This window comes from Ostrinia furnacalis, unplaced genomic scaffold (assembly GCF_004193835.3).
Source record: "Ostrinia furnacalis isolate ACB-3 unplaced genomic scaffold, ASM419383v2 OfSCF1406, whole genome shotgun sequence".
Classification (NCBI taxonomy): Eukaryota; Metazoa; Arthropoda; class Insecta; order Lepidoptera; family Crambidae; genus Ostrinia; species Ostrinia furnacalis.
This window is the reverse complement of record NW_021131645.1, coordinates 203,929-228,549: the sequence shown is the minus strand read 5'-3', so window position 1 is coordinate 228,549 and position 24,621 is coordinate 203,929. Positions and strand designations below refer to the sequence as shown.

At 34.4% G+C, this 24,621-nt stretch overlaps 1 protein-coding gene, 1 long non-coding RNA gene and 2 other non-coding genes across 4 annotated transcripts; 1 reads left to right on the top strand and 3 right to left on the bottom strand.

Moving 5' to 3' along the window:
- Positions 1–310: 310 nt before the first annotated feature.
- LOC114352566 (uncharacterized) lies at positions 311–7,954 on the bottom strand. The gene is made up of 2 exons (XR_003655871.1): positions 7,678–7,954; positions 311–368 (listed from the first exon to the last, which is right to left on the bottom strand). It is a non-coding gene; the product is annotated as an uncharacterized LOC114352566 (long non-coding RNA).
- A 3,061-nt stretch (positions 7,955–11,015) lies between these two features.
- Positions 11,016–11,107, top strand: TRNAY-GUA (transfer RNA tyrosine (anticodon GUA)). Its single transcript is given in 2 exon segments — positions 11,016–11,052; positions 11,072–11,107. It is a non-coding gene; the product is annotated as a tRNA-Tyr (tRNA).
- A 1,637-nt stretch (positions 11,108–12,744) lies between these two features.
- On the bottom strand, positions 12,745–12,826 carry TRNAS-UGA (transfer RNA serine (anticodon UGA)). The gene has a single exon. It is a non-coding gene; the product is annotated as a tRNA-Ser (tRNA).
- Positions 12,827–14,765: 1,939 nt separating this feature from the next.
- On the bottom strand, positions 14,766–22,470 carry LOC114352565 (uncharacterized). The gene is made up of 10 exons (XM_028304196.1): positions 22,386–22,470; positions 22,199–22,320; positions 21,635–21,894; positions 20,728–20,932; positions 19,310–19,522; positions 18,922–18,988; positions 18,439–18,549; positions 16,101–16,312; positions 15,352–15,626; positions 14,766–14,999 (listed from the first exon to the last, which is right to left on the bottom strand). Exons 2-10 carry the CDS (start codon positions 22,253–22,255, stop codon positions 14,816–14,818), a joined length of 1,584 nt encoding a protein of 527 aa, XP_028159997.1. The 5' UTR covers positions 22,256–22,320; positions 22,386–22,470; the 3' UTR covers positions 14,766–14,815.
- Between the last annotated feature and the right edge of the window lie 2,151 nt (positions 22,471–24,621).

Sequence of the window (24,621 nt, the reverse complement as noted above, 5' to 3'; positions counted from 1 at the left end):
CTCCCGCTCGGTCACCCGCCGCCGCGCGGTCTCCATTTGCTGCTGTCGGTACTGGTTATACTTGAACAGCAAATACATCCCGGGCAGCGCCAACACCACAAATGGGCGCATCAACCCTGACGGCGAACTCCGCTGCGGCATCTTAACATCATAACCTACACCCGGCCCAACACACCTAACCACCTCACGGACATAGCGTTCGAGAACGCAGTAACGACACTTAACGCACTAGCTTGGAAGATTTCGTACTTAATATCACTTAATTAGTCTACCGCTACGGGGTTTCTAAATTTAATAATTGGATTATTGCTTTTTAATAGACCTAATTATTTACATGCTACTTTTCAGCTTCCCGCCATATTTTCGACCTGAAACAAAAGAGAGACATTTCAAAAACTAAATTAATTTATTTACTTTTACAATTGCTAAAAATAATCTCTAGTAGTTTAATCGATACAAAAATATAGGACACAAAACACTCACAATATGTCTAATATTGAAAATTATACGTAAAAGCTGTGGTAAAAGTCCATAAGTACTTTATCAATTTTGCAAACCAAGACTGACTGCTAACTTATCACTAGATTGTACAAATGATTATAATAATTTAGTGCTTTACTCACAAAGGGAATTAATTTTGAAATCGTTGTGATAATTAATTCAGTCTTTGTATTGATGACTACCAAAATCTTATTGACAAAATTGATATAAGCAACTGAATCAACGTTATTCTGCCTCTTGACAAGAATAGTACCTTTATCCTGATCTTCCAGCAACAGGACAATTTATGAGCATAATTTGGGTAATTTTGCCAAAAATAGGTTAATAAGTGTACGTAATGCAGATGTATACAGAAGACTTGCTCTTTGGCCAGTGGTATGATGAAAGTGAGATGGCGTTATATCAATTATTATCAAGCAAATGATTTCTGTGCTCTGTATACACTATTAAAATTTTCTAAAAAATCGAAGTTTGTATTTGAAGAACCGTCACCATAATTTTCTGCCACCCAGTTTCGACCCATGGTTAGTGAACCAATCAAGTCCATTGGAACTTAATTTCTTACTAATGGCCTCTAGTATAACGCCTTTCAAGGAATAGGTCGAGTATCCCAATCACCCTAAAATCAACAACCAGCATGAGTGGCAGAAACATCGCGTCTTTTTAAACACTAGAAGAATTCAGCTCATGATTATTTACTGAGCTTCAGCACTTTCCAAACGTTTGTCTCTAAACGCTGGTGGGGCAAAACGTTTTTCACGTAAAGAAGGCTTTTAAAGGGCAACCGTACAATTTTTCGATAGTCTTTACTTACTGCCATATTTTAAAGACTGTAAACCGTTGAAAAAGAGGCTGACAATAGTGACTGAGTTTCTTACGCTGCTCCTTCTCTTCACTGGCCCATTTTATTGTCCCAAAGCAATGGTAGGGTTAATACTGGGACGTGTAAAAGTGCTTTTTAAAAGCCTACTTGCAAAAATAAATTAGTCTGTATGAGTTTTCTAACCAAATAAAGAAATTCTTGAGTGGCGACCACGAGCTGGAAGACGTAGCGTGGGCAGGCCTCCCACTAGGTGGACCGACGATCTGGTGAAGGTCGCGGGAAGTACCTGGATGCAAGCGGCGCAGGACCGGTCTTTGTGGAAATCCTTGGGGGAGGCCTTTGTCCAGCAGTGGACGTCTTTCGGCTGAAACGAACGAACGAACGAAAGAAATAGTTTACTTGACTTTGTCAACGGCTACATCAAGCCAAACCATACATGGCACTACTGTACTTCCTCATATTTTTATGGGACATCTGGGATGATTGATGACCACCCGGGAGCATTTTATAGGTTATTTTCGTAGGCCGTTTATAGATCGTAATGTAATGTTGCCAGGTTTAGTCGGAATGAGATCGTGTTTGTGTTGTTTGGTGGAGATTAACTGCAGAATATTGGAATTCTTATTTGCAAAATCGCACAGATTCGGTATTAATGTTAACATTTTTTTTGTTTCTGTGCCTCGAAACAATTAGGTATTAGCTATGCTTTCTTTCAAACTAAAATCATATTATGCTATTTTTCGGTAAACATCAGAATATAATGTCTTTCTCTGTTGGTACACCAAAATCAATCAAATTATGTCATTGGGTCATCATCACAAATCACACGAACAGACAAAACTTTAATGTTTAAAGGTAAAACAAATTACTTAGTAGGTTTTGTTGTAATAGCGTTAAAGAAAAAAGGCAATACGAACGAAAACGAACATGTATTCGAGTTCGGTTTGTCTTCGCTAGTCGATATTTACGAGCGATTGATCGCAAAAAGTCGCGGTTGTCGATCAAACACGAGTAGGGCTACCATACATCCGGGTTTTTCCGGACCTACCTACATGGTTTTTCCGAACCTACAGACTTAGTTGGGCTTGTCTATTATTTCAGTTTTTTATTGAGTCGTCAATTTTATCCATAAGTACTAAATTATTATTAGACGTGCACCGAGTATGGGATACATAATTATTTCATGCTATTATAATAATAATCCTTGGGGGGGGGGCCTTTGTCCAGCAGTAGACGTCATTTGGCTGAAACGTACGAATGAACAATTTATCCGTATTTTATAAAACGTGATATAAAATTATTACAGGCAATCGAGTTGGCAAAATAATGACGTCATTAACTTGTATTACCTTACGAAATCTATGGAAGAATATGTTTTTGGCAGCTCTTAATGGGGCATCGTGATTGACGTTGCTCGCTATTGTCCCTTTACAATCATTACAGTGGACCCTTCAGATGGTAACCCTAGCCGATGGTAGCAGGACAACAAGCGGAGCCGGCACCGGTTGCCACGAGGGGTGCTCTTTCAATGAAACCGAAATTAAATAAGATTCCTGTAGAAGTAGTATGTACTTTCTCACCACAAGATCACGCACGCATCAGTGTCCGAATTTTGTGTTATTTATAAACAGGTTCTTATAGACTGATACGAGTAAATCACTTGGCAATCCGTAAATAAGCACTTTATCAAGAAGGCTAGTTAGTTTCACCAATCACAACGAAAGCAGAAAAGATATTTAGGAAATTGTAAGTAAATTGTACGCTCTTCTTGGGGTAAAAATTCGAATGAATTAACCATGATTGCAGTCTTACAAACCAACTGGGTTAAATCGATTGTCACGTAAAGGAGGTTAACATACATGACTTGACATAACAAAACCAAATGCTGATTGAGTGGCCTTGTCCAGAAAATCGCGTGCTCTTATTAATTTCGTTTACTCACCTTTATAATACCAGTTATTTAATAAAGACACTCGGTGTACCCAGTACATGCATCTAAAATCCATATCGGTAAGTTAGTTAGGTATTCATCGAATGTAGGACGGCAGCGGTTATTGGCATACCCCATGTTATTGACTTCAACTGATCCTCGCCGATAACCGCCAATGGCCGTTTTACCTGAAACTGCTGGAACGTGGGTTATATCGTGCTAACTAATGCGAAACAGAGCGGCACTGATGGATTATAATTTTTCTTTTTAATAATGGCTACAAAATAAAATCCGTTTCATCTTTTGCTTTTATTTATTTGATCAAGAAAATAAATATTTTTTTTGTCTCAAATGGGCAATATGCTCCGAGGGAACGTCACAGTGACCGGGTTCGATCTATTTTGTGCAACTATGTTACAATTCCACTTCCAGTCTTGCATTCATAAATTTTGTATAGTATCTTTGAGGGGTATCTAGGTCTTAGTAGGTATATTTGCACAGGTTTTTGATGAGTTGGTGAATTAAGACTTTCCGATTTTCTTCAATCCATACCAGCACCACCTATTACGCTACTAACGCGAAGCTATAGGTTACTAGTATCTTTATTCTTTTTTTAATTTTTTTTTCACCGTGTCCTCTTGCTTGTACTTAAATGCAAAGTCACGATCATGCATATCTTGTAACTAACGAGGAAAGATAGGTAGGAAAATTGTGTCAAGTTTTTCCACTTTTGTTGTCGAATCTGCGTGGATTTCATTTTCTGCAAGAACAACCGTTTATCGTCGATTTTCAAACGTAGTTTATATGAAAAAATTGCCAGTAGGTACCTCAATTTTATTGAAACAATATTGAGGAACATTTTAAAAACTTCAGCTTTACTTTCAGGAAAAACCTTCTGACTCATCTTTTCAGCTCTTGCCAATCCTTTTCCACTCTGCATGTCAGACGGCATATCAAGCTTAACACTGCAGCACGTTATGTTCTTGTAACAGTACGATTTTCCAATAAAAAAGCCTTTGCTTTCGAACTTTTCCGATGAACTGGCCACTGTTTTCCGAACAAAATGCCCGCCGCGAACAAACAACATGCACCAGTAAAGTTTGCGGCTTGATTAAACTAAATCCAATAGTTTTGTTAACTGAGCTTTGTGTTGGAGTTATTGTTGTTTAGTTAAATTCAATTAAATGGTTCGTGCTTTGTTACGTAAGTCTCAGCTTGGATATTTACAAAGCTACTACTCATAAAACTAATAAATAAAAAAAGAGTGTCGATTTGTAATCTCATTAAAGAACAGTTGAGGCCCTAGGCCCTAGGACATATTTTATATACCATCTAGACTGCATCTTACTTAACATGGTGTGATTGCAGTCAAATTCATACTTTGTTCAGAATTAAAAAAGTTTAGAGGTATGCAATATTTGGACAACCTTTAAAATAGATAATTTTACTTTATTTTTAAAAATTACCAGTTCAAATTTTGGAAATAGGACTAATTTTTTACCAATCCCTCTAACCATGTTATTTCTACGTTTCTTATTACGTTCATAATTTTATTGTGATTAATATGATCGCTGATTTTTAGGTTATCGTCTCGATTACTCGATAAACTTGGGTTTGATTCTTGTGGTTGTAACGAGGCCACGTCCCGACTGACTGACATCGCCTTAATTACTCTTTGTGCGTTTCCATTCAGTTTCCTGTTCCCGCGAACGCTATTTGCGACTCCATTCAGCCGTGTTTAGTTCTGTCAGAAGGCCATTAACTACACAATGTTGGAAGAAACTTCCAATCATAGCTAGATTTTACTTGGGTACAGAATACAACCAAGTAACTATCTCCCTATACTGCAAGCCGTTAGTGTGGTGTACCTTGTAGGTAGAGATGAGACGTATTTACTAGAACAGGTCCACACACTAGGTATTTTACAGTACTAAGTGGCACCTATTCCAATTTTTAAAATACTTGATCCACTTAGTATTTTTTAAATTACACGATTTCCGACCCTACCAACAAAGTAATAGAGGTTATTATTGCATAATACGTAGTCGTGTATTACACGCACCGCGTATTGCTCGCTAAGTATTTTTTAAATTACACGATTTCCGACCCTACCATCAAAGTAATAGAGGTTATTATTGCATAATCCGTAGTCGTGTATTACGTGCACCGCGTATTTCTCGCTAAGCTTATGTGCGAACGTAGAGATTCACTCCGTCTCTGTCTGACAAACAAATTTGAGCGCAGGCAGGTGTGAGATAGGAATAGGTGTTTGATGTATTACGTAATTTAAACTCTATTTCTACACAGGTAAGGTTTTGAATATTTTAATTTTTGTTCTCTCTCATCCAGCTCACTCCTTGTTGACTAGCCGGTAAAAAACCAGTTTTTATTCTTCCGACAGGATTGTTTTGGTTTGTTGTCACGCGTCCGTGATAATTGCATAATTTGTATTGAAATAGTAATTTGATAATTAGATTAAATTGGAATAGTTTTCGAGTGTTGATTAGATAGAATTTAACTCCTGTTTCTGAGAAGTTACCCGCTAAAATACCGGTGGTGACAAAAGTTCCCAGAAATTTTTGGTAGTAGATGACCCATGGGGAGTTTTGTCACCAAGATTTTTTGTCTGTGTTTCTTTGTCAATTTGGGCGTGTTCCTTTACATGTATGGAGATTTGCTATTTTTGACATCAACGTTGATAAATTTAGCGATATCTGTGATATTTCTTTAATCTGTAAGCGTTTTGTGAGCGATGTGAAAAAATGTTGAAATGGAACACTCTCAGTTTGACATGAGCCGTCACACGTCCGATTTTTGAAGTGTTTATTTTTTTATAGAAGAAACATTCTATTCTACAAGTTATTCAATTTCAAATTGCATTATTAATACTACGGTTGTATCTTTTCAAAGAAAATTGTATTTTAAAGTCATAATACGTGGATTAGTCCGCACTCCGCACTAGTCGCGTCAAGTATGGTAAATTACTACGTACTAAGTGGAACAGGTATTTGGATCACGTATTAATAAATACTTGGAATAGGTGCACCTAGTATCAAATTTACCTAGTATAACCCATCTCTACTTGTAGGTACCCACAGAACAGAAATTACTGTTATGTTCTTGTGCCTATGTATTTTTGTGTCTACAAAAACAAATAATGCAAAATATAAATTACCCAGAGTAAGTACCTAAATAAAAAGCTTGGGTTGCCCTTAAAGAGCTTTTACGTGTCTTATAATCTTTTTGATTTACAGAATTTCGAGACAAATATTTGGCAAGGGCTTAGAATGTAATCAAACGTACTTTATTAATTATGTAACCTTCTTTTGAATTAAAATAATTTCTTTTACGGTAAAATGGTAGTACCTACCACCTAAAGAATGTACTAGAAACTCCATCTAATAGGCATTACCTACATAGTTTGTTTATTTTCGTTTACTTCATGTATTGGTATAACTAGGAGCTCTCAGCTTTAAAAGCTTGTTAAACTCAAGGAAATTGATTACCACAACCTATTAGGTGCCAACCGAGCTACGAGTATATGCCTCTCCACTGGAGAACTTAAGGCTCCAGGTTACTTCATTTAACACATAAGTGAAAACCATCTAGATAATCTTGGTTAAGAACTTTGAATTTACCTGAACCATTAGATTAGCTTATAGGAGGCCTGAAATACCTTTTAGGCCAGAATTCAGTATATATTTTTTTGCTGAATCCTGTAATATATCGATGGTTCAACTAATGTTTAGATCGATAGTGTTTACAAAGACATTTGCAATTTTTATGCTTGACCTATGAATTGTTGTCCTGTTCATCCAAATCTTCGACTTTTCCTGTCAGATTCTCCATAACATTCTTTCTTATAAACCGTACTTACACCCTGATTACGAACATAACAAAGAGAAGTGCGCCAAATGGCTGTCGACGCATCCCCAAGTGATGCTCAGTCCTGTCACAGTAGCAATTGACTTTCCATAATGAAACTTGGAAGATTATCTACGGCTTCTTCAAGACCTTACCATTTCGAGCAGTTCAGCTCATTGTGTCAACACCTTTTCTAAAAATTTTCAAGGAGGTTCTTGATAGTGCTATGTTTACGTAAGTATCGGCATTTCTTGAGATCTTTTTCATGAGTCACCCAATGTTTTACCGGCGAAGGTTTACAAGAGAATCAGTCTTCGCGATTCCCTTATTTGAATAACTAACTCCCCCCTTAATGAACGTCCCATTACACAATGACCTTCAAGAAGAAATCGCCGTACCCATAAGTTTAATGATTCGACAAATGTAATACAATTTGCTGAATGATTTCCCCGCCGGTCGTCACGCGAGCCACATTTCGCCATAGCAAGTCCACATACCCAACCTGGCATTTACCAAGGGCAACCTCCGACCTTATACAAAGTTCTGCGACCCAACTCACCTTAACAAAACAATTGCACTCCCCACTGGTTACGAAAGGAAGACACTACGGGCAGCTAATTTCACGAGTTCCTCACACACTACAAAGGTAATAGGGCTAAATTGACATGTTACGGCTTAGCACAGCGTTTTTACGACATTCCTGGGAGCGTTTTATTGATAAGTTCCGCGGCGGTTTCGGGGAGCGAGCGGACGGCGGGCGAGCGCGCAACCCGGCGCGCCGCCTTCTCTGGACTGGCTGCGAACGAGCATTGCCAAGCGTATTCGCGCACGCGCTCTGGACCCAGGATCGGCCGAAACTAGCCCCGGCCCTGCCTCCACCGGGGCACAACCGCTCCCCGTCACATCCACGACAATAAACCTTAAAACTATCACGCGACATGCCATATTCACACGCGAGCCACTGGACAGTTGCTCCGTTCTGCAAACCTGCTTGCGTGTGCCGCACTGCACACCACGGTAATTAAATATATGTTTGACAATACTGGAGGCTGTGCTCTCCTGATGACGTCAATGTGCGGAGCGGAGATGAGCGCGTTGAGACCTTTTCAAAATAGATGGCAAGTAAACAGAACGTTATGTTCGGCTTCGAGGTAGAAAGGTAGGTTTTGCGTCAATTTATGTCAGAAGTGTTGAACGTTACCCAGTTTTCAGCAAAATTTTCCTAATTTTACAAATCCAAATATTGTGTATTTTCATTGCTGTGTCACACAGCAGTGCCTCTTGCTCTTTGAGGTATCCAGTATCCACGGAAGACCAGCGTCGCACTATGGAGCGAAATTGCGATTTATGGACATAGCGATTTTTTTCACAATTTCTATTTGAAAAAAATACCTATCGATAGGTTACGTTATTCTGATGAATAAATGCTGCACAAGTTTTTCTCTAAAACCAATAGTTTGACTGGAAAAAAATATTTTCCATTTTCGTTGTATGGAATGAAACATAAAGTGGTCGATTTCGACTAAGCCTTGACAGATCTTGCTTTGAAACTACTTGAGCCTTGTTCTATGGCTTGTTGACTGTAATCCTACGCTATCAGCGCGCATCCAAAGTTGCCCGTTCACAAGTTATGAGGTTCTGAAAAATTAAAAAAAAGTAAGTAAAAGTGACTTTTTTTTGGAATATCTTTAAAGATTTAACAAAAATATAAAGATTTTATACGTTAATAATGTAAATTAACCTTAAATTACTGCTAAAAACACATTTTAATAAACTTAAAAGGAATTAAATCAGCGATTTTTTTTTCACAATTTCTGTTTAAAAAAAATACCTATCGATAGGGTATGTTATTCTGATGAATAAATATTACGAACGTTTTTCTCTAAAACCAATAGTTTGGCTGGAAAAAAATATTTTCCATTTTCGTTGTATGGAATGAAACATAAAGTGGTCGATTTCGACTAAGCCTTAACAGATTTTGCTTTGAAACTACTTGAACCTTGTTCTATGACAGAGTGGATGCCCTTTAGAAGTGAGGTAGATAAAAAGTTATGTCGGCAAAAGGCCCGTAGTTGAAAGATTCTGTTGGGGAAATGGAAATAAATGAATCGTCCTGTCGACGAAAAGTCCGTTGACGAATCGGTCGTAGGAGAACGGTTGCGGAATCTTTAGTGACACGCTTGTTATTTTGTAACACGATTTTGTTTGGTTTTGTCGATGTTGTTTTGTGGCATTAGGTGTGATTTTAGTTTGTCATCATCATTCGTGCTTTGCCCGTCTCAAAATAAATAGGTATTAATCTCCAAAAAAATAAGCGTTTGCTTGTAGTGCAATGCAATTATATGAAAAAACTCGAAAAAAATCAGAAATAAGAAACTCAGCATAGGCTTATTCATACAAGCTGGAAGGATATACCTAAGTAGTCGTTCCAGCTTCAGAGTCCTTCCTAAAATATAGTCTGATGTGCTTTTTAGGGTTCCGTAGCCAAATGGCAAAAAACGGAACCCTTATATTACTTCCTTTGGTTATTGTTTTGAAATATCGAAACTCGTTAACGACGCTGACGTCACAACTTTTAACTCTCACCTCACCAGAAGTTATTTTAACTATAACCGTGAGTGAATCCCTGAACCTGAACTCTCGTGGATGGAAATACATCGACTATTTAAATACGACCCAGTTCGAATGAAAAGGAAAGTGATCTACCTACTACTATTTTGTACGAATGAAGCAATTAACTATGCTAATATTATCTGTTTGAAAAGCGCTTGAAATGCCTAATTGGTAGATAAATTACTAATGGATGAATCTTAAAACTTTGATAGTGGTTGCTTGATAATAATAATTCATGGTTTTATTTATGTTAGTTGTTATTTAATTACTCATGTACCTAATATCCATTATTACAACATCATACAGCTACAGTTGTTGGTTCATTTTTATTTTGCATCTGCAATAAAATAAAAAATATGGATTACTAATGTTTGGCCAAAAAACGTTTCCCAAATTATCACATCGCAAACAACGTTTTGCAAATTTTCATTTGGCAAATTCTCATTTGGCAAAACAACTTATAGCAAACTTTTAATTCGCAAATGCCGTTTTTGGCATATTATTGTTTAGCAAATTATTGTTTGGCAAAGTATGTTTTGGCAAATGTTTCATTTGGCAAAAATATTTCACGATACACTATTTACAAAATAATTTGATTGGTGCTTAGAATGGAGTACAAATTAACAAGTGGTTATTATTTTGTTTAGTGGGTAGTTAATATAAAATTTGTTCTATATAAATTTTTCATATTTCATTCTTTTTATCGAAATTCCCAAATGATTCATTAACAATAGAGGTGATTCTAGCGCTCGGCGGCCGCTGCCGCGGCACGCTTCGCTCGCCTTCGCGCGTTAAGGGTCACTGTTCTAACCTAACCTAACCTACTATTTTCTGCAATACCTACTTTCTGCAACCATACTATTTTCTGCAATCTCTTTGTTTTACATAACATTCTTGTGAAAACCATGATCATCTGCCTCTGCCTTATGGTTTGATTTGTGGGTAAGTATGTGAAGTGTCGATTTGACCAAACAAATTATTTGGGATATAATATTTGGCAAAATAAAACATTTGCTATATAAACATTTGCCAAGTAAAATTTGGCCAAATGATAATTTGTCCAAATGAATTAGTTGCGAAAAGTACAGTTGCTAAAAGTTCATTTGGGAAATGAAACTTTGGCGATAAGTTGTTTGCGAAGTGAAATTTGGCGAAAAGTAATTTGGCCAAACGGAAGGATACCAAAAAATATATAATTTTGAGTAAAAGAAAAGTAATTTTACTCGTTTCTCAGGTGTTTTTTTTACATATAACTAGTATCGTAATTTCAAATTCGTTTTCCAACCTTCGATAGCTCAGTTGGTAGAGCGGTGGACTGTAGAAGGCAAAAGTTTAAAGACATCCATAGGTCGCTGGTTCAAATCCGGCTCGAAGGAAATTTTTTGTAACTTTTAATTATGAAAATTCTTTTTTTTTTTTTCACATAAAATGTTTCCATTTTTTACTGTCTATGTCACAGTTTAATATAATTTACAAATAATGATAACATTACAAACCCGGTAAAAAGCATTATTAAAGGTAATAATTATTAATTTCACTTAATTTTTACAGCGTTCATAATAAATAAAAAAAATAAAATTATAATAAAAAAAAACTCGCGCATGGAATTTATTCCTCTTTTTGACTGTTTGCGCTACAAGATTTCGAAATTATTAATTTAAACCTAGCATACAATTATTTTTTTCGTTTTAGTACAACTGCATTTCAGAATAAAGCTTGTTTTTAAAAAAGTTTTTTTTTTATTATAATTTTATTTTACACTTTTTAGTTGTATCTCAATCTCAGAGCCCTGGAAATCATCTAGCACTAAAGTGCTCGAAAAGACAAATCCAACGAACCCAAACTCGACGAGGTTCCGCCGTTTCGTTTAGGAGTTCCTATGGCCACCTCCTGACTCCATCATCAGACCAGCTCAATGGTACCATAACATTGCATTGTCATCGTACTTACATAAATGTATGCCAAATTTTAGCTCAATCGGTCGAGGAGAAGTGGTCTTAAATTCAGTTGCAAGATTTGTCCCACACATACTAACAAGTGAAGTCACAATATAAAGCTTGTAATAATTAACGCAAAACCATATCGTTTAACTTTTTTAATCTTTGTTCGAGTATAGATTTTTATATTTTTCACTTACTTATTCACAAAGCGTCATTCAAATCGATACAACGTCAAAAAGCTATATTTTCAACCGACTTCAAAAAAGGAGGAGGTTCTCAATTCGACCCGTATGTTTTTTTTTTTTTCTATGTTTGTTACGCGATAACTCCGCCAATTATGAACCGATTTGAACAAATCTTTTTTCGGCGTATAGGTAATACCTCAAGGGTGGTCCCATTTAAATTTAATAATAGAAAAAACAACCCCCAAGGGTGGAAAATTGGGGATGAACTTTTTTATACGCAATATCTCCGCCGATTATAAATCAATTTGAACGATTATTTTTTTGTTGAATAGGTATTATCAAAAGGGTGGTTTCATGCGAATTTGAAGAAAATATTTCACCCCCAAGGGTGGAAAATTGGGGATGAACTTTTTTATACGCAATATTTTTAATTTTTAGTTTTTTTTTTGTGTTCACGCATTTGAAGTCGGTTTTATTTTTTTAAAAAGTTAATTATAAACTAAATTCTTGCGTTGATATTATACCTCATGTAGAATGTGATAATTTCTTATGTTAAAATAATTTAATGTTTTATTATTATTTCTGTGTAGTTTCAGTGTAGTGTAATGTAATATGTACTGTGTTAATGTGTTTAGCTCGGGTAAAAATTACATTATTTATTATTTTAAGTCCATAATCATAAAATACATAACTAATTAATTTACTAATCTTAATAACTATTAAAAATCACGGTACCAGTGAATGAAACGGAAATAGTTAAATATATTTTGCATATTTTGAGTGGCATTCAATACCAATATTCTATAATAAATTGGTACAAATAACCCTCCTTCTGGCGCAGTCGGGTAATAAAACTACAATTAATGTATTCAGAAAAACCAAAAAGAACGCTGCGGACAGGATTCGAACCTGTGCGGGTAGAACCCAATGGATTTCAAGTCCATCTCCTTAACCACTCGGACACCGCAGCTGATAAGTGAGTTTTCAAAATAAAGTATTGGTTACTAGTCGGCTCTAAAATACATTTTTATTGATTTTTTCAACACTAAAATTATTTATTTATTAAATTAAAGCAATAGTATTAAAAAAATAAGTAATAGATACATTTATTATATAAAAAAAAATTGAAAATGAAAAAATCACTGCTTAGACTTAGACTTTATTAATTGATTGACAAAGAAAAGTAAAGATACTCAGCGAAAAATTGCGAAAGAAAATGGTTTCATGAAATTAAATACTATTCAACAAAAAAAATACAACGCCATCTACTCTGCGCTCTACATTCACACACTAACTAATGGTGTTCGCGCCTAGTAGTTACAACTTTTATTCATAGGTGGCACTGTAAAAGCAGAGCCATCTGGCGGCGAGTAGTACTACTTATTCTACTTCTCTCTTAGAATGCTGTGCCCGACAGGGTCCATAATTGTATCTTATAAAACCATACATACCACCTCTGTAACATTATGGATGCAATAAAGAATTGAGTATTGAGTATTGAGTACTTCTTACTACTTAGCGCCACTACTCTATTTATTCATATGATTAATGGGCCACCGTAAATATCCGGATCTATCTAGGTATGTTTTTTTAGTTGTGTCAACACCAGGGAAAATAATAACAAATAAAAATGTTTGCGTAAACAATTTATGCAGCTAAATTCAGCCCCCCTAGACAAAACGCACTTTTTTAACGAATCGAAAATCGAATCCGTCAAAACTTCATACAAAAAATGAAAAAATGGGCTTTTCGACCACTTTTCGACTGGTTTGCGATTATAATTTGCACTTTGTCTAGACCCACAGATCCTGTTACGTTCAGTTTTGTTTTTAAAGGGTAGGTAGGATACGAACCTAACAACATACCTACCTACCTACAAATATATTAACATTAAAAACTTGTGATGTAGACAGATGACTTACTAGGATTGATTTTTAACTCAGGTAGGTAAGTAGTCCGATTAAATGACTGTTTAGTAAAATTTTGGCTTGGTATTTCTATCGGTTTAAGGCACAAAATCAATATCAGTCAGTGAGGCAGTATACCTACTCGTTAGTGATGTAATCACCAAAATCGAATCTTGGGTCATTGTTATACATAAAATAATGTTTTACACCAATATAGGTACCATCATAATTTATAATATACCTCACATAAAAGCAAAAAAGTATTTTGTATGTTCTCTTTGTGGGGGAGCGTCAGTATATCTGTTACGGTTAATGTGATAAATTGAAAATTATTAATAATAACCGGTTATTATGAATAATTACCGACAGTCGCGGTAAAAGTGATAAATGAATCACATTTAACAGTGATTATTTAATAATTCAAGCTTAGTACTAACAAATTTCTTAAAAGAGAACAACATCTTGTGTACGTGCTCGTGTACAGCCAAACTTTTGAACGTTTTGATATCATATATTAATATAATNTTAAGGTGCGGCGGGGGGGGGCCCTTGGGCCACCCCCAAGCCGCCTATTTAGTTTTATACACACATAAATGACCTCATATTAATCACATTTACCAAATCATGCGGTAATTATTCATAATAACAGGCGATTATTCATAATTTTCACATTTATCACTTTGACCGTAACATATCTATAATGAACGAGAAATACCTATCCATCTACCTTTTTATGAAAATAATGAGGTTGTTAGGTACCTATGTAGATGGAGGTAATAATAAGCACAAACTGTCTTAGCTTGGTCACTGATCACAGTAGAGTCTACTGAGTAGACCAATATAATGTACCTACCATTTATGCAATAAAATAGGACATAGCTAAAGTAACGGTTTCATTAGAAACCGTAAGAAACGCAAGAACATTATTTCATAATTAGTTTAATAACAAACTTTATTACGCATAATGAAATTGAAATTAATTTATTACAATATTATTACATTATTTATATTATTACAATTACAATATTAATTCATCACAATCCTTATCATGCTTATGAATGAAAACTAAACGAATCATCTGAATCGTCCGATTCCTCATCATCTTCATCAGTATCATTAATGCCATCTTTGATATTGAATGTCAAGTGAAAAGTCAAGCTGCCATCATCTAGGCAAACATTCTTCACTGTTTTCCAATCATCAAGTTCGGCAATAAGGGAACCGGATTCAATTGCCCTGTTAAAACAAAATACTGGTGAAAATACTGATTACATAGGCACATAAAAATACTACAATCAGCGTTAAATAGTTCGTGACATCTAAAGTAGAAAAAGATCGCAGTACGTCTGCGACAATTGGAATAAGGTTGTGTTGTCAATTTTTTGGCCACTTTGGGTGTCACAAACTAATTTGACTCTGACTACACGCAGGTGCCTAACAACATCAGACCATAAATTATTTTCATTTCATATTATAGCTTCATTACTTGTCTCAGTGTTTATTTAGTTTGATTACCGCCAGTAATTACCGGAGTTTGACCTTTGTTAAAGTTAAAGTAAAATATTTGCAAAAAAGAAATAGAACTTACCGTTGTTCTGCTTTTTCAGAGTAAAAATCATACAATATTTTAGTTGTGTTTTTTAACATTATTCCGAATCTAACATCGGCATTATATTTAGCTACGCCTGAACCACTTAAGAGCAAATGGTATGTATTTTCACTCTTTATTTTAATTGTTAATTTCCAAGAGCATTGTAAGCCATACACTTGAGGAAAATGTATCTCGTCGCCTTCCTTCAGATAGTCACAATCTGGTACAGTAAATCGGAACTTGATATTTTTCCTTGAGTCATTTACTTGGCGCTGAAAAAATAATAAATGATTCTTAACAAAACGTAATAATGCTTCAGTGTAAGATGAAAGATATCGAAACACTTTTTTATTGGAAATAGAAGTACGGAGAGTAAACATTAAAGCAAATCCAGTGTCACCGTTATGCTCGTGTAAGTGTATTATTGGAAATTTCTGGAATAGAATATTTTATGAGTTCAACACCTGCGCATTACCGGTCGTTATGGAAATCCTTGGGGGAGGCGTTTGTCCAGCAGTGGGCGTCATTTGGCTGTAACGAACGACTGTATCTAGCGCACATGAAAATCAAAGAGGTGATAGATGAAACTAAAGTTCTTCTAGAAGAAGCAGTTCAGTTCAAATAAGAGGCGTGAGGAAGCGCTAGTTTTTATACACTTTTTAGAAGGGCAATACACGTCGCATTTGTCACGGTTAGTGGCTCTAGAAAAGTTAATACCAAGTTTAGTATTAATTGGTTGTACTCACCGCAATTCTTTTATCTAACGCAATCGAGAACCCTTCTGGCATAGGTAATTTTGCTTTGGGCCGGTTTACTATGTTGAGTAGTATAGCAATAATTTCCGACTGAGTGAGCAGTGGCGGCGTGGCGGATATTTTTGCAAATTCTTCAGCAGGTATCGTTAAAAAACGAATGGTTTTTAGAATTTCGCGAATGATTACCCGCGCCGATTTGAATTCTGGTGAAAAAAATAGCAAAAAATGACATTAAAACTTTTTTTATACAGTGTGAGTCACGTTAAAGTGTACATATGAAAATAGATGAAACTAGACCTATTTTTATCGACAAAAAAGAGGTCAAAATTTTTTTGAGATTTTTTTTTAATTTTTTTATAGATTTTTTTTTCTTCCAATTACTTATTGTAAAGAAAACGTAATAACTTTTAAACTAAGCGGTATATCCTAATATAAAAATAGTAATAATGCTAAATAACAGGCGATACTAAAAAAATACATAAAATACACAAAAAAGGCCAACAAATAATAAAAAATGATACTTTTTGAAAAAAATCTGCTTAAAAATTCGTGTTTTTTTGGTTATTTGATAAATTTCTCCAAAAAATGCCCCTATAACCGGTAGTTTTTATTATTTTGTATTATTTTCTATCGTATTACCTTCGTAAAACCAAAAATCGGATGTCTCTGTCCCTATCACAACGTTTGCAATGATCGTTTGAACTAAGACTCTCCGGGCGCGCCATTCAACGCTTCGTTAAGAACGAAACTGAAAATGGCTCTAGATTTGTAATTTTGATAAAGACAAGTTAGGTTTCAAATAAAAACAGAAGATTTCGAAGTAAAATAAACATTTTAGTTAAAATTAAAATTGTCTCTACCTGTAGCGGAGAATAATGTTGTGGCAGGCCTTTGTTCAAACGATCATAGCAAATGTTGTGATAGGGATAGAGACATGCGATTTTTGGTTTTACAAAGATAATACGATAGAGAATAATACAAAGTAATAAAAACTACCTGTTATAGGGGCATTCTTTTGAGAAATTTATCAAATAACCAAAAAAATACGAATTTTTAAGCAGATTTTTTTCAATAAGTATAATTTTTTATTATTTGTTGGCATTTTCTGGGTATTTTATGTATTTTTTCAGTATTGCCTGTTATTTAGCATTATTACTGTTTTTATTTTATCAGGATATACTGCTTAATTTAAAAGTTATTACGTTTTCTTTACAATAAGTAAATGGAAGAAAAAAAAATCTATAAAAAATTAAAAAAAAATCTCAAAAAATTTTTGACCTCTTTTTTGTCGATAAAAATAGGTCTAGTTTCATCTATTTTCATATGTACACTTTAACGTGACTCACACTGTATTAGTAAAAACCTCAGATCATAGAAGGGAATAGATGTGAAACGGGGGCGTGGCGCGTGTCTCCGCGATATGCCCAGAAACGAACATCGCCCGCGACGCCAGGTTAGTCGCGATTCAGTCGTACTGAGGAAATGTTCTCCGATATTGTTGGATAATGCGTCGTAAAATCAAAAATCAAAATCAAAATCAAAAATATTTATTCAGTTTAGACCACAAGTGGCACTTATCAGGCCTCCGTCACTCGCCTATGCCGGCCGAGATAATTACCTACAGCGCGCGACAACTTCAAGTTGCAAATCAGTCAGGACCGCCACGCGCCGTGACGCGCCTGTGAGCACACGCGTATTTCTATACACGCTCGGTCGATCATCGTTGAAATCAAGGTTTATTGTTCCAACAGCACTGTTATTCTTCTTTAATGGAAAATCGTAATATTTAGAAATAATAATTATNGATTGGCCATAAGGCACGCCTTCTGGCCAATCACAGCACTTTTAAGCCGGTTGCACATGTTGTCGTAGACTCTCAGTCGCTTTGTTTTTACACAGTTGAATGTGTGTGTGGGAGCTGTGGTGGGGGAAATGTGGGGACACTGGTTCTCGTTGTAGTTACGCGCGACTTCATATCTATTCTCTTTCTATGATCTGAGGTAAAAACCATAAACTCTAGGTATGGAAGGTATTTGATGGTTCGAAAAAAATAGACCAAGTTCTTTATTTATCTCATACCTAACCTAAATTAATAAAGCCTAGAATAAGCGCATGAATATTGAGGCACTCAAAATGGCTAAGTTCCTTGTAGGTACATTCTGATAGTTGATAAAGACAAACACTAGTGAAAACGTATATAAGATGACATTGGATTACATTATTAGGATTTTTTTCTCACTTTAGCGCTCGTATGCGCACGCGCACGAATCGCTTGTATGAAGACTACACACTACCCCTGCCCTCTAGGTGCTATTAATCTAAGCATTACCTGAAACGACTTTTTCTATTTTGCCATCCTTTTCGATTGTAGACTTATCTTTTAGATTTTCCATTTTTGGTGGATTACTTTTTTCTGAGGTTGATTTAATATCAACACAATCTGTAAATAAAAATGATATTATTTAGTTAGATTTAAAACGAAGTATTAGCACAGGTATTAGTAACTTATTCGGTTTTAAGGCTTACCTACCTACATCATGAAAAAGGCATTAAACTCGACTCTAATCTGTGAATGGCTAGATTTTAATAATTTTTGGAATATCTATCACAGTCATCGATTTGATAATGTTAATGGCAAAAGTTGATTCCAACCAATTTGCTGTTTATTATTGTTTGTTATTGTTTAAATAACCTCAGTTACCTGAGGAATAGATATTATTCAATCCACTACGATGTAAAACTTTCTATATTCATGCTATTCTTCAATAATCTCACTATTTACACTATTTATGTACAAGTTATGCTTACTAACCTTGAAATGCATCCGCGTCATTTATATTTTCTTTTGTTTCTTGCTTAATTTCTTCAACTTGATTATCCTGTATTGAATAAAAATATTTATGAGTTACCAATTAGGATGTCAATTTACAAGAAAATAAAAGACAAACAAAAAGTCGAGCAATAAATTTTTTTCGTCAAGTTAACCAATAGATCTCACTAAGCGAGTGTTTTATAGAGAAACTATCTACATACTCGTAATTTCTCAGATAGAATATTTATTGGAAGAATTAGACATGATGTGATTACTTAAAACTTGACACTAAGTAATGGTGGTTACTTAAACTCAATTGCAGAATGAGGTTCTCTCGTTGCAGTAATGAATATTTATTTTTACACCCGTTCAATGCATTTATACTCACTTTCTGAGTTGTTTCGCTAATCTGTTTGTTTTCACCACTTGGCTCTGAGTCGTAATAACCGATGGTCACGGCAAATTTCTGAAGAGCTACATATAATTCCAATTCGCTTTTAATAGCAAAGGTATCCAAAGAATAAATATACTGGACAGTGCTTAGCGATGCACCTAGAAAGTCAATGCTCTTTAACACTTCCGTAGTTCTAGTCTTTATAAACTACAAAAGAAAAAGCAAAGATTAAGAATAAGAATAAATTTATTACAAAACTTAGATGGGTCATTCCATAAAAATCTGTATATTTTCAACGTCATTTTGTCCGTAACTTTTTTAAGATGCTTTTGAATACTTTATTAGTGTAAATTATAGTTTATTAATTAATTATGTTATGTCTAAAAGGGCCAGTCACTTTATGCTTTATTTTAGGAGAAATTATAATTTTCAATTTTTTCATACTACATTACTCCTATATGACTTCTAATAAAGTATAAAACATAATTATAACCTTAACATTTATAGATAAGTTAATATACATAATGTAGTTGTTTTGTTATTATCACTATATAAAAAACATCATTCCCTAACTAGTAATTTAGTCCCAAGTGCCGTTTAAAGCTAGGGCCTGACGCTCTAGGGACTGACGATTTGGAGTAAAACTTAACACAAATGCAGATTAACTTTATATTATAAGATGTTTAATACGATGTGCCGAAAATAGCCAAAAAACCACACGTAAATACTATTAAATTATATACAATTTCCTATTGTAATCAATAAAGCTACTCAACTAGGGACTGACGAAGTGACTGGATTAACACATGTTTCCGCAACAACTGGCACGTTTGCATTAATTCAAAAAACGGCTGCCGCAAAGCCAGTATGGTCTGAGGATAACTTCGTATCGTACTTTAAACTCAACTAAATGTCATTCACTCTAAATACATATTAAAGCGCAAAATTATAAAATCAGTGCGTGGCGAGGGAATGACGCTAAAAGCTGTAGACTCTTTTTCAACTAAAGAAAATCAAATTATTGTTTATTGAAACCGCAAAATATTAATAGAATTGGGTGTAATATACATTTAAATAGATTATTCGTTAATTAAAACAAAGGATAAAGTTGATGTTTTTATAAATGTGGGTCCCAAAACACAAACTTTTGGAGTACGGACATGCCTAGGGAATGACGTTTTAGGTCATTCAAAAGTAATTTAAGATGTTTTAAAAATAGTTTCAAAAAATATAAATGGGTGATGAATAAAGCACATTGCGAGCTGTTATTTAACAATTTTGGAATAAAATATTAACAAATATTTCATGTGAAATGTGGCGCGGACTAAGAGTTGACATATTTTTGTGGAATGACCCAGATAGATTAGGGTTTAACACTTCCAACTATCAAATCAAATAAATAAGTTACTCACATTTTCGGTCGCTTTCAACAATTCTTTTTCATCATACTTCACAGCAAATTCATATGCAGAACAACAATCTTCTGGATTTAATTCACGCAAAATATATTGTATGCACAGTTTTTGTAGCTGTACCAACTTGTATTTTTTAGCCGCGTCATATAGATCACTGGCATCGCAAAATGACTTCGGGTCTATAGTGTCAGTGTATATGTACCTGAAATAATTTTACAAATTGTTGAATCATTTATAAAAAAAATCTGAAACATTACGACCAGCAGAACAGAGTAAAAGGAAAAAAAGTGTTTATAATAGCACAATAAATTATAATATAATTAAAATGATGTTATGCAACAACTGAAGCATGCAAAAATGAAATTAGCGTTTTTTTCTCTAACATAGGTACACTTAGCTATATTCATCATAATTTTTTATTTGAAATTTCATTTTAAGGTTAGCTTACTTTTACTATTAATTAGATTAGAAATTAATCTTCAAAGAGAGCTCGTCCTATGTGGCGTCCGCTTCCGTTATAAAAATACTTTTTTTTACAGATACCAATTTAAAAAAAATCTTAGCCTTTCCTATTACATTATTATAATAGCTAAATGTTGTTTTATTCTACCCTATAAAATTTGAATTTGTGGTTCTTTAAAAATTCGAAATAAGTTAGTATGGTAAAATGAATTTTCGTAAAATTCTCTATACAAAACGCTTATTTCATAGGTGAAGACCTAATAATATTAGTTAGTACCTATACATAATATAAGAAGAATAAAAGTTAGTTTAGCTAGATTAATCGCAATAGGGCCCGACATACTTATGTATAATGTATATATTTTGGTAATGGGTATTCTATATTTTATTATGGCGGACAAATTAATAAAGGTAAGTAAAACACTTACTGTTCAATACTTACTTTATCATTTCAAAAAAAGTATCACGCTGTACGTCAGTTATTTTCATAGGTTTAATAGTTTCTGGTCCGCTAAAGAACATGGCGGCAAACACCGGCGAGGCTACAGCGAGCACCAGTTTGTGAGCTACCACCGATCGCTCGCTATCATCAAATAAAAAAAGACAATCTCTCCAGGTATCAGCATAGTACAAATTCTTTATTCTTGTTTTAACGTCTTTGCTTTCCAGTTGCCAATCCCCCATCACTCTCAGCAACTTTGTCTAAAAAAATATAGGAAAAAATGTTATTAAAACTTTTAAGAACATATTTAGGATGGGTAAGTAACCCACAGTGGAGAATAATAATGATTATAAGTAGAATTTTACTTTAAGAAATATTTACCTACATAATTATTAGGTATCAAAAATAAAACAGAACAAAATTCGTTCAGAATACGTTTTTTTCTGTAGGGTAGTTAGCTAATTACTCATAATCAAGACACAATCACGATAAGTAGTAATAGTTATGCTTGCATTACAAAAAACAAACGTTATTAAAGGATTTGAGTCTTAAATAAATACTTACTCCATAGTTTTTTGGATCACATTGGGTTACCGTAAACTTAACCGTAAAACCACTCATGTTTGTAGTACTCAGAATTTTATTGTTATTATTAATAATTCACTTGTTTTCGTTAAAACTGTTGCCTAAAACAAAATTCGTTGTAGTAATATTTTTTAAGATCACCAAATTACTTTTATGAAATACCAACTCGTAACAACCGCGTGGTGATTATGCAGATTTGAATTTAAAATGAAAAATCCCTCCTCTTCAATTTTTCTAACCATAGACAAATCAAAGAGAAAGTGATGCTCACTACCAAATTACCAATAGCAGTTTTTCGAGCATCGATAAATATTCATAAATTCTATTTAAAAATAAAACAAAAATAACACAGGGCCTATAAAATTGAACACCCAATTTACCATTTCTTATTGAAAATATATTTTTTTTTAATTTCTATTTGTCTACTATTATTACTGTGCTACTGTTGAATGTTACGTATTAAACGACATCTAGGGACAGTCCGTTTAAATAAGCAACGATGGTAAACAAACATGGCTACTCACCGCAAGATGGCGGTACACTACAAAAAGTAGCGAGAACTCGAATTCTTTGCTCGTTGTTTAAATGCGATAGAAATTCAATAGTTTGAATAGTTTCCATTGATATTTTCTCACCATTTCTAGTAATACCAAGTTTAAAATTTAGTTAATTTTAGTAGGTAAAAAAAGAATTTAAAAAAATTCAAATGTAAAATTTCGAAAGTTGTGCGTGCGAGTTTGGTGTATTAAATAAAATAATAAATTTTCATTTTCAATTCATTAGCCCAAATTATGATTTATATTGGCTATGTCTACTTTCTTTAGAAAAACGTTTTTTAACATAGCTTAAATTATTACTAACCCCTCCCTCGTAGTATTTTTATCACATAGGTACCTACCTAATAACCTAACATAATATTATCTAAAACTCGTTCATACTACATTGGTGGGTAGTAGCAAATTGATACCACTACCATTAAAGACAAATCATCACAGATAGCTAAGTTAAACAAAATAGGTATTATGCGAATTTTACATACAATTTTTGTAAAATTGGGCAGAGGGCTTACGACCTTCATAGTGTGAGTAACAGTTTACATCAAACGTCCTCATTAAGTAGTGAGCGCGTTTAAAAAAATGAATATACCTACTTACTATTAGTTCTTCAAAGTTTCCGCTAAGGGCGCTGTAATCACAATCATTGGTAATGATTCATTACTATGAGGTCTCACAGTGTGCGTCCACGCACAGGGTGACACACGAACCAATCGCAAAGCTCTATTCAACACTGTGCGTTAGATTTGCTGCTTCACTTAAGCAAGTATCGTTTGTGAATACGGGTGTTAATGTCTTTCTTTTACGCGCTGCGCCGTTTGATATTAACATTAACTCACACTGCGCCCCCCTGGGCCCTGCTGGTTGCACGCAGGACAAAGATTTCGTACTGTGTACCCGCAGCCAATCCGCGTTAAAAAAACATGTAAGTATGAAATAATTATAATTAAATGCATATTATATCCGCACACGTGCCTAAAATTAAATCCGCATGACAGGAAAAGGCACTCATGACACAAAAACAGTTGCATCATTACAGTATTCAGGTTTAGAAAATTGAATATTAATATTATGTTAAAACATTTGTAATAATTAAGTAATTTAATTAATAAAATACATTTGCTCACAGTCAGAAATCCCCTCATCAGTAGCGATTTGAGTCACGTACCTAATAAATAATGACACATTCAGGTCAGTGATAAATTATAAATATGGCAGACCACAGCAGTACTTAACTTGCATTTATGTAGATGATTTTTCATAAATGTTTTCACCCATGGATTGGCTGAAAAACGACTTAGGCTGCAGTTTTTTTAAGCAAGTAGGTATTATTTATTTGACTTTATAAAGTCGATTTCAACTGTGGTTATGACTTTTTCCATTATGACGTCACTCCTAACATTCGTTCTTTTATTAGAACAATTTCTCTTACAATGGAATATTTTTACTATTGTTCCTGCATTTGTGCCACGCCATTTGTTGCCCCACATCTTTGCAATACCTACATTTTATTTATTTTTTTCACTTAAGTTTTGATCTTCTCTGGTGAGGGTTGGAAAACAGCTTTTTTATCAAGTTCACCTCAGGGTCACAACCCTGATGTCAATGTCAATTTATGAGCCACAGGACATCGATAAGGTCAAAACGGTGCAACAAAATTAAATGATCAAAAAGAATACCTACTTGCAATTTTAATGTTGGATCCAAAACAAGCAACTCAAGTGACAATTTAAAATTGTAACATGTTAATATGTAAAAAACCTACTATTTACTTGGACAACAAAGTTCATTTTTAATATCTCTGAAAGGCGAACGACGACTAACTAACTAACGACTTTTGACTACTTT

Bases quoted from the DNA above. Each gene is read 5' to 3' on its own strand.
- LOC114352565 (XM_028304196.1), bottom strand. From the start codon at position 22,255: ATGAGTGGTTTTACGGTTAAGTTTACGGTAACCCAATGTGATCCAAAA. The intron at 16,313-18,438 runs GTAATGCTTAGA...TTTTTTCACCAG, and splicing joins AATAGAAAAAGTCGTTTCAG to AATTCAAATCGGCGCGGGTA. The intron at 15,627-16,100 runs GTGAGTACAACC...TTATTTTTTCAG, and splicing joins CGTTAGATAAAAGAATTGCG to CGCCAAGTAAATGACTCAAG.